The sequence below is a fragment of the Perognathus longimembris genome, chromosome 13 (assembly GCF_023159225.1).
Source record: "Perognathus longimembris pacificus isolate PPM17 chromosome 13, ASM2315922v1, whole genome shotgun sequence".
NCBI lineage: Eukaryota > Metazoa > Chordata > Mammalia > Rodentia > Heteromyidae > Perognathus > Perognathus longimembris.
This window is the reverse complement of record NC_063173.1, coordinates 33,977,059-33,987,766: the sequence shown is the minus strand read 5'-3', so window position 1 is coordinate 33,987,766 and position 10,708 is coordinate 33,977,059. Positions and strand designations below refer to the sequence as shown.

General features: G+C 38.0%; 1 protein-coding gene across 1 annotated transcript; it reads left to right on the top strand.

Moving 5' to 3' along the window:
- Nucleotides 1-746: 746 nt before the first annotated feature.
- On the top strand, nt 747-4,313 carry Kcna4 (potassium voltage-gated channel subfamily A member 4). The gene has a single exon (XM_048360430.1). It carries the CDS (start codon nt 1,076-1,078, stop codon nt 3,041-3,043), a length of 1,968 nt encoding a protein of 655 aa, XP_048216387.1. The 5' UTR covers nt 747-1,075; the 3' UTR covers nt 3,044-4,313.
- The last annotated feature ends 6,395 nt before the right edge of the window (nt 4,314-10,708 follow it).

The following is a 10,708-nucleotide window of genomic DNA, read 5'->3' as shown; positions in this document are numbered from 1 at the left end:
AAGCAATAACCATGTAAGGGAACAGAAGAGTGATTGAGTTACCATGAAAAATTGACTGAGTGGAATTAATAACTGAAGAAGAAGGCAAAAGAGGTGTTGGGTGAGAAAGATTTAAGAACAATCTGCTCCCATACTCTTGAAAATTTATGATCTCTTGGTGTGTATTATAGGACTTGGTGTGTATTATGCCTGAGGACCAGAGAAGAAAGTGTATATGAAGTAAAACTCACTTTGCTATTTATGATTTGAATTCTCTTTTTGTTTTTCTCCTATGCTTGTTTCCCATCTTTTTTTTTCAGGTGAAGTGCTTCTTCTGCATGATTTTAGCTGAAGGATGCCCTGCCTTTCCTTATTTTCTATGGAGTCCTCAGAGCTGGGTTTGCATTTGCTGACACCTCATCTTGCATCTTCTCTACCTATCAAGGTCTTTGCCTCTACCTACAGTTTGGCACTGTCTTTGGGCCCAGGTAGCCTTTGAGGAACTTAAAGTTAGAACCTGGAGAATCATCTTGATAGGCTTTGAGCAGCAATGGCTGGACATACATTAAGCTACATCTTAACATGGGTCAATCCATCACTATAAGGCAAGTGCTAAGTAAGACTAAAGAAATATTTTCATTTTATTTCAATTTGATGGACTGGGATTTGAACAATTTCCATGGCAGAGAAAATATACTTCATTTTTTAAGCACCACGACTGTCAGAGGCTTGCCTCCTTTGACTTCCACAGAACTGTCACTGACCACATCCCAGATATATTTTCAGATGTAAACTAATACCCCAAAGCATAGGTTATCTGGGGAACATCAATATTTTTGTGACTTAGGTTGGAGGAGCACTAGACTATTTATCCAGACTAGCCAAGTTCCAGAGAGCAATGTTGAATCTCTGAGGAGAGCATGGGGTGTGCTGATTTAAAAACAGAAAATGCAAAGCTGGACTGAAAATATCCTTAGTCTTCCAAGCAATCTGCTTAAAGGTTCCAAACTTACCTTAATTTGGTGAGCAAAAGAAGCTGCCCTATTTTCTTTTTCTTCTTCTACAACTGGAACCAGCCATTTCCCAAACCACCACCATGGAGGTTGCAATGGTGAGTGCGGAGAGCTCAGGATGCAACAGTCACATGCCTTATGGTTATGCAGCCCAGGCCCGGGCCCGGGAGCGAGAGAGGCTTGCTCACTCGAGGGCTGCTGCTGCTGCAGCCGTGGCAGCTGCCACAGCTGCTGTGGAAGGCAGTGGGGGTTCTGGTGGGGGACCCCATCATCACCACCAGACACGTGGTGCCTGCACTTCTCATGACCCTCAAAGCAGTCGGGGTAGTCGGAGGCGGAGGCGACAGAGGTCGGAGAAGAAGAAAATTCACCACCGGCAGAGCAGCTTTCCCCATTGCTCAGACTTGATGCCCAGTGGTTCCGAGGAGAAGATCCTGAGGGAGCTGAGTGAGGAGGAGGAAGAGGAGGAGGAGGAAGAGGAGGAGGAGGAAGAGGAGGGAAGGTTTTACTATAGTGAAGACGACCATGGCGATGAGTGCTCCTACACCGACCTGCTGCCTCAAGATGATGGGGGTGGTGGCGGCTACAGTTCAGTCCGCTACAGCGACTGTTGTGAACGCGTGGTGATCAATGTGTCTGGCTTACGTTTTGAGACCCAGATGAAAACACTGGCCCAGTTTCCGGAGACTTTGTTGGGGGATCCAGAAAAGAGGACTCAGTATTTTGATCCTTTGCGCAATGAGTATTTCTTTGACAGGAACAGACCCAGCTTTGACGCCATCTTATATTATTACCAGTCAGGAGGCCGCCTGAAGAGGCCAGTCAATGTCCCTTGCGATATCTTCACGGAGGAGGTGAAGTTCTATCAGTTGGGAGAAGAGGCCTTGCTTAAGTTCCGGGAGGATGAAGGCTTTGTGAGAGAAGAGGAGGACAGGGCCCTGCCAGAGAATGAATTTAAAAAGCAGATTTGGCTTCTCTTTGAATATCCAGAAAGCTCCAGTCCGGCGAGGGGCATAGCCATTGTGTCTGTCCTAGTCATCTTAATCTCCATTGTCATCTTTTGCCTGGAAACCTTGCCTGAGTTCAGGGACGACAGAGATCTTGTCATGGCACTGAGTGCCAGTGGACACAGTGGGTTGTTGAATGACACCTCAGCACCCCACCTGGAGAATTCAGGGCACACGATATTCAATGACCCCTTCTTCATCGTGGAAACAGTCTGTATTGTGTGGTTTTCTTTTGAGTTTGTGGTCCGCTGCTTTGCTTGTCCTAGCCAAGCACTCTTCTTCAAAAACATCATGAATATCATTGACATTGTCTCCATTTTGCCTTACTTCATCACTTTGGGCACTGATCTGGCCCAGCAGCAAGGGGGTGGCAACGGTCAGCAGCAGCAGGCCATGTCCTTTGCCATCCTCAGGATCATTCGTCTAGTCCGAGTATTCCGGATCTTCAAACTTTCCAGACACTCCAAAGGCCTGCAGATCCTGGGTCACACCCTCAGAGCCAGCATGCGGGAACTGGGCCTTCTGATCTTCTTCCTCTTCATCGGGGTCATCCTCTTTTCCAGTGCTGTGTATTTCGCGGAGGCCGATGAACCCACTACCCATTTCCAAAGCATCCCAGATGCATTTTGGTGGGCTGTGGTAACCATGACAACTGTGGGCTATGGAGACATGAAGCCCATCACAGTGGGGGGAAAGATCGTGGGGTCCTTGTGTGCCATTGCAGGTGTCTTAACCATTGCTTTGCCAGTGCCAGTGATTGTCTCTAACTTTAATTATTTCTACCACAGAGAGACAGAGAATGAGGAACAGACACAGCTGACACAAAATGCAGTCAGTTGCCCGTATCTCCCTTCTAATTTACTCAAGAAATTTCGGAGCTCTACTTCTTCTTCCCTAGGTGACAAATCAGAATACCTAGAGATGGAAGAAGGAGTTAAGGAATCTCTATGTGCAAAGGAAGAAAAGTGTCAGGGGAAGGGGGATGAGAGTGAGACAGATAAAAACAACTGTTCTAATGCAAAGGCTGTGGAGACTGATGTGTGAATCACTTTCTCCACCTGCCATTGCCCCCTCCCCCAGCATCTCCAAATATATTTATGCATAGAGTACAGTTATGAAAATGAAATATGCAAATGATTTCAGTGCATACAGTAGTATGACATTTAATGATGATATGTGGCATAATTGTTACTAAACTTGTATTACATATCTACTAAGTGATACATCTTGGAGAAGAGGGAGGCTTAAATAGGAGCAAATCTATCTTTATATTTTTATTAGAATGCAAGAATTTTGCACATTACCTGGAAAAGATGTTAATAATATAGATGGTTCCATGGATAGTGTGTGTGTGCGTGTGTGTGTATGTGTGTGTGGCATGTGTGTATGTGTAAGTAAGCTGTCAACATTGTTGGTAATTGTGAAGTAATGGGAACAGTTGGCAATATGAAGTATTTACTATGTAAGAACTAATGAATTTGAACAGTCATTTATCAGTGCTTTAATATCATCTCCTATGTCTTTGGATTCTGTAGTTGTTTTTAAAATGTTGTAAAAATTATTGTGTAGAAAAAAGAGAAAGTAAATTATTTAATAGAATATAGGTCACAATTTTATCTTGGATTTAATTAAAGTTTATTTTTAACTGGAAATTAACTTTTGAAGAGGCTGCAGGGGCCTTTAGAAATTGATTATATTTTATTATTAATTTTGAGAAGATATAAAAGCAAATGCCTAACATTCTGGAAGAAATGAAATCGGAGAAAGTGTAACAAATTGTGCTCACAGGTTACAGGCCTGGAATTTTTTTTCCCCTTTTGCACTACTTGATATGCTGAAGAAGGAGAGAGACTTCATACTGTGAATGTTTATTAATGTATCAATTCAATGACAATCATTGAAAGAATGATTTTTTAGTCTTGTTTTATTGTTCTTTGCTTTGTGTGAGATTAACAACCACACATTAAGAGCACACGATTCTCTCCTGTTTTAAAAATCAAAACAACTGATCTACAAAGGGACTATGGAGTGAAATTCAGCAAAGGAATCATTTGAAATTGATCTGTGAAAATGATGCTTCAGAAACCATACTATTTTAAGTATTCTTCTGCCTTTTGAATCCAGAATAATTTAACCAAAGTTAATGCATGCACTGAAAGTATTCTTGAAGAAACAAGATGCCCAGCAGCTATACTGATTATGGCTTCAGATCTTTCTATTAAACGTTCAATAGAAATGCTAGATTTTATTAAGTTTATTTTTTCTGGGTGCGTGTGTGTGTACGTGCGTGCAGCTGCAGAAAATCAGAATGTGGGGATTCATTTCAGATTTTAGCATTCTATTTGCTAAAATGAATATGAGAAAGAATTGAGTCAAAACATCTGGTTTCATCAACATTATCACCTATATAAAGGATTACATGACTTTAAAAAATACTTTTAACTTATAAGTTGTTCTAAAATGTGATAAGCCTTTCTCATGTAGATCCTAATGAGAGATTGGGTGGAAAACTCAGTATACACACATAAAAAGCCATATTTTCTATTTTTAAACCTCTGTTGCTTCTAAGAAAGGATGGTTCAGAGGTCAAGGAGAAAAATACCACGCACACTGTATCAAGTGTACATTGAACTCTGCAAAATAACAAGAACAAGAAAGAAAAGGAAATTAAAACCCGGAATTGCCTTTCTCAAGTTTATATGGGCCAACCTATGATTTATTTCACTGATATTACCTATCCTTTAATAGTATTTATAATTCAAAGTGAATGCAGTGTTAGAGTTTAAAGCAAATTTATACTCTTCTGTCTATTCCCACTACTTACAGAAAAACAATTCTTTTGAAACATTATTTGAGGAAGGAAATGTACGTGGAAAGAGTAGAGTTGGTTAACTGTGAAAACAAAAGATTAATAGCAGATAACAGAAAGTTAAACAAAAAAGTAAGAAAATTCCATCTTATGTTTAAGACTTCATGGGTGACATTTTTAATACATGTTAGGGTGGAAGGAAAAGTAGCAAGCCCTAGACTAGAGATCAGGCTATTTGAGTTGGTCACTGTCCCTTTGAGAAAATCACTTAACATCTATGTACCCAGATTTTCTAATTAATTAGAAAGAAGGCATGTTATACCCTAGAATTATAGAAAAAAACATAAAAATTCTGAAATGTTCAGTTCCATAAAATGCCTGATATTGCTTAATAATTAACCTATCTATCTGTCTCTCTCTTTCCTCTCTTCTTTCTTTTCTTCTTTCTTCACTTCCTCTTTCCTTCCTTCCTTTTCTCCCTCCCTCCTTCCCTCTCTCCCTCCCTCCCTCCCCCCCTCTCGTTCGTTCTTTCTTTATTTCCTTTCTTGCCCCAGGTCTTGAACTCAGGGACTAGGCACTGTCCCTGAGGACTTTGCTCAAGACTAGCACTCTACCACTTGAGCCACAGCTCCACTTCTGGATTGTTAGTGGTTAATTGGTGATAAGACTCTCATAACAGTTATAACAGTTATCATAACGGACTTTGAACTATGATTCTCAAATCTCAGCCTCCTGAGTAGCTAGCACTACAGGCGTGAGCCACTGGTGAGTGGCTTACTTAATCTTTCTGTTAGAGAAACATAAGATTCATGCATTTTATCCATGATTTTTAGGATACTGTAAATGTATTATGTCAATTTCAGTGACCTTAAAATAAGTAACTTTACAAACATAATTACTGACTAAGTACTGGAGTCTTATCTTTTTGGTGAAGATCTCAAACATGACATAGCCTTAAATGTTAACTGTGGACGCAAGACTGTGTTTTTTTTTTAAATGTTATCCCTAACTGGGTCAAATTGTATCTTGAAAAAAAATTGACTCTAGCATAGGGTGTTGCTATGGTAGAATGCAGTAGCAATGATTTGGCAATGTTAAGATGGGAAAGTGTACTGGACTTCATTGTTTCCATGACATTTGCTTTTAAAATCAGGAAAGTTTTATTAAATTTATATCATGATGCATGTTATTTAAAATCATTCTGAGAATTCTGGAAACATGATTATTTGATATTCCTGGAGCTTGGCTTTATCTCATATGGTGTTAGAATAGGAAGTAAAGAAGTGACAGTCATGGACTTTCAAATTCAATGTTAGGTTGTCCTTTCCCCACCTCCAGGTGATCCAGGATATCTGACTTTTGATATTATAATGAGAAGACAGCTTTAAAGCTTTCTCAACTTATTCAGGAGCATTTCCATATTAGTACTGCTCTTGCAGAAAATTTATAAAGCCAGGGCATTGCGTGTAGTTGTGAGTTTACAGCACTTTCCAAAGTCAAAGCTAGGCAAGCAGCATTAGGACCATTTGTGGAAATTTTATATCGTCAACAATACTCCAAGGGGTGCTGTGAAACTGATTTAAGAAGCTGTCTTCATAGAAGTCAGCATAGGTGTAACAGAAAAAGAAATTTTGAGAATGTGGAATCTTTTCATTGTTTTTCAAATGTTAACCTAAATCACCCCATTTGACAGTCATCCTAATCAGAGTCTTCAATGGTGGATAAATTCTTCTCTCCTGTAACTGCTTAAATCGGGAAAAGGGTTATATTAACAGTTACGGGGTGGAGAAGAGGAATGATTTTGTGAAAGAGAGCTCCTGGCTGCCAGAGAGCAACATCTGGAATCAAGAGAGATTCAAGAGAGCTGGGTTGTTATTTGTGAGCAAGTCGTTTCACATTAATTTTTTGGAGTCCTTCCCTCCCTCCCTTCCTCCCTCCCTCCCTCCCTCCCTTCCTCCCTTCCTCCCTTCCTCCCTTCCTCCCTTCCTCCCTTCCTCCCTTCCTCCCTTCCTCCCTTCCTCCCTTCCTCCCTTCTTCCCTTCCTCCTTTCCTCCCTCCTTCTCGTTTCTTCTTCCCTACTCCATCTCCTTTTCTCCCTCCTCTGCCCCTTGTCCTTGCCCCCTCGCCTCTTCCTAGTGTAAAACCAGAAGACTGGACTACATTGTCATTTGCTTTCTTTCATTTCCAAATTCTACTGTGCAGTTGAAATGGTATCAGACTATCTCAGCATTAAAAAAATATATTGTAAAAGTTATGTACAGGGTTATAATTACATAGGTAAGGTCATGAGAAGCTTGACATTTTTGAAGTACCTCTAGTCTTACCAAATGTATCACACTTTGACAAAGAAAAAAGTTTTATAAAAAATAAAAAAATATTCAAATTTTTAGTTAAGTACAAAGAGTCTATAAGGGTGTTATTATTTGTTAGATAAACTGCAAAACCAGGACTTTGAGATTTTTTTTTAACGTAAATCAAGCTGAATGAATAGGGCATATTTTGAAGCTCTTTATTCCAACAACTAATGAGAAGTGATTCACTTAATGAAAAATAACTCTTTTGTCTCCAGTTGAATACCTACACTGATAATAGGTAAGTAAACATTTTGATTTCTTGCTTTGATGTAATACAGTCTTGTTGGTAAACAGTATTCTGACTTATGCTTGAGAACTCACTTTATGCTTAGAAACATGTAGAATTTCACATGCTTATTGCATATCTTGTCAATTTGATTTACAAAAAGGATCTTTGAAGAAAATTAATTAAAATAGAACCCAATATATGAGTAAAATATACCGATGGAAATATTCTCACCATCTATTTCAGCATATATACATATCTATCTATAATATTTACATATATTTCATAATTTTTGAAAAGTTAATAGCCAGTGGGAAATTATTTTTAACCTCAATAGAATAATAACAATAGCACTTCATCTCTAAGCAGAATCTGAAATGGTGATGTCCACTGCTAGTTTTCTGGGCTCTGATATGTGCATCTAACTCTGCATTTAGTGCCAGCAAAAGTAGGAGATGTACCGATATTTGGTTTACAGTTTTTAGTAAACCTGTAGTGATGTGCACATATGCACGATGCAGGCAGTAACACCCCTCTTTATTTTTTCTTTTTATTAATACAGTTTTAGAATTATTACGGGTTGTCATTCAGTGACAAAAGGGCCTGTTCCAGAAATCTTCTTGACCCAAAAGTCATTCTGAATTCTGCAAGGAACATTTGATGTGGACAAAAGGTACTCTTGGTTTTCCTGACTGAAAAATAAAAACATAATTCTAAGCACAGCATTTTCCAAACTAATATAGTCTCATTGTAACTTAGATGTTAGTCCTACTTTCTAGCAACAGTGTCAGTCTCCTCTTTGAAAGAAGGTGGATGAGGTGGTTTGTGTTTGAGATTAGAGGAACCAGAACTGTTGCAGTGAATAGGAATATGTATCTCTGAGAATCAAAGTAAGGTCATTTGAACTGTGATATGAGTTTTATTTCTGGCTTGGTTTTCTGTTGCCATAGTGGGCCTGATTTCTCACAATAACTTCTTCATAAAACTATGCTAATGTATATTAGGCCCCATGTTCTAATTTGAAGTTCAGAAAATAAGAGCACTTTATTTGTGGGGGAATAAATTAACCTGATGCCATGGGTTGATTGCTCTGAAGAATAGCATATATAATGATGATGGCTCTAAGTTAGACTGAAGAATTTCCCTTTCAGGCCTGTGGACTCATAATTGATACATAGATAAATAATATGCTACATAAGCAAGGAAGTTTGCCATTATTCATTTTTCATAGTGTTGCTGATTTATATTTTCGCTTTTAATCCATTCCTTGTCATCTCTTTCTTGAAAGGATACCTGAGGGTATCAGGAGCTAAATGATTTTGGTAGTTGATTCTTACTCAGCTCTTGCTTGCTGACTTGCAAGTAATCTACAGTTTGAAGATTATCCGTAACTTGTTTGTCATCTGAGGTTGGTTTTACTCAGATTCAGATTCATTGTATTCCATTAAACTGCTGGTTTAGAACATGCAAAATCATATGATAAGGTAATATAGCATATAAAAAGATAAGTATAATGGCCCATGCCTATCATTCCAGTACTTTTGAGCTTGAGACAGGAGAATCATAAGTGTGAGGCCAGCTTGGGCTACAAAGTGAAATCCTATCTCAAAAATGTAAACATATATATGTAACGCAAACTAGAAGGCCAAACAAAATCTAGGAAGCTAAGTCTAACTAAAACCTAACAACTGGAAAGAAAGTCAGTCTAACTGTTGAGTTAACATGTGAAGTTCATGAGAATTAAATATGATTCTAGCTAGCCTGTGTCTCATCACCTCTTTATCAACGGAGATAGCCAAGAAGTGACTATTGTGATGAATGCACAATTATACAAGCTAATATTTCTGGTACAAATGGCAGATATGCTAACCCAACTTAGAGTAGTTTTAATGGTAATACTTAGAAATAACTAATAAATGTAGATGTTAGGCTATTTCCTTCCACTTTATTGGCATGTAGAAATGCATTTAAAGTTTATTTCACAATTCTATAGATCAAAGCTGTGTTTTCAAAAATCAAAGTAGATGAAGACAATTTTTATCCACAACTTTTGAGGTTACTGGCTGTTGAAGGTCAGTCACCTGTACAATCAGAACAATTGAAAAGAAAGACTGTGCATAACCACTAAAGCTATGCAAGTGATGAGTGAAATATTTATTTAAAAAGAACTTCTTAGTATGTAAGATGCTGACATCTTCACTGATATTATATGTTTATTTTTCTTCCTTTATTCTGCCAAAAGAATAAAACAGAATGAATGAGCTGAGGTTTTTAAAGGCAGCTTAAAGTGGAAGTTTACAATTCCCTTTGAGAAAATGTATGTGCTTGGAGGAATAATGATATTCACGAATTCAAAGATCTGTCTTTAGACTCCAGATTGGATGTTTGTGTCTTGTAACTACTAGAATGAAGTCTATTCCCTAAGACAGTCTATAAGGGAGTAGATAAAGGAATGTGAGTTTCAGTTGTAAGAGGAAGGTTTTTTTTTTTATGTTTTGTGGGATAGTACAAAAGATTTCTTTTCTTATGTACATGATTCTCCATATGTTTGCTTATAGAAGGGAAACTGTTTCATATAATACCTGCACCTTGAACCTCTTTGAATATTTCTTTGCCTCTGAGGCCATTCACACAAAAAGCTATAAAAGTGTTGTAGAATTCTATCTCTCTTGTAGACCTGGACTGTCTGTTCTAACCCCTTCCCTGGATAGGAGCCACAGTAGTTAACATGAAGGACGTATGTCATTCTATTTATAAACACAATAGTCTTTGATTTGAATAGATTGATGATATTTCCCAAGGAACAGTAATCATTTTGATAGGACCTAAGTGAGTCTTTCCCCCCCTCTTTATTGGAAGAGATCATGATCTAAATGTGGCTTTCATTTGCTTTCAGAAAAAGTAGGAAATAATTAATGAAGCTCTCACTTCACTGAATTCTCTCAAGAGATGATAGAATCTCCAGGGACTGTATTAGGGCTTGTATTTATTATTTACTTGCCATGCTTGTTGGGATCATTGTTGGAATTACTGTTGGGGGTGATTTTAATTTTAGGATGAATTGCTTACTTTTTAGAAAGTTTTGTTGAAGCTCTTAGGGATTCTAAGCATCACACTATCTTATTAGTTTTAAGTGTATCTCTGGTAAAATACTGTAAGCAATTAAAATGAAATTGTACTCTATATTCAGGAGATTTATCCCGTGAACAATTCACTAACTCTGATTTATTGAGAAGATAATAGAATCTCTTTGTTTTCTTCTCTCCTTTATCCCCTCTGACTTTTACACATAATATTTGCATGGATGTATTTTTTATAAA

Bases quoted from the DNA above. Each gene is read 5' to 3' on its own strand.
- Kcna4 (XM_048360430.1), top strand. From the start codon at position 1,076: ATGGAGGTTGCAATGGTGAGTGCGGAGAGCTCAGGATGCAACAGTCAC.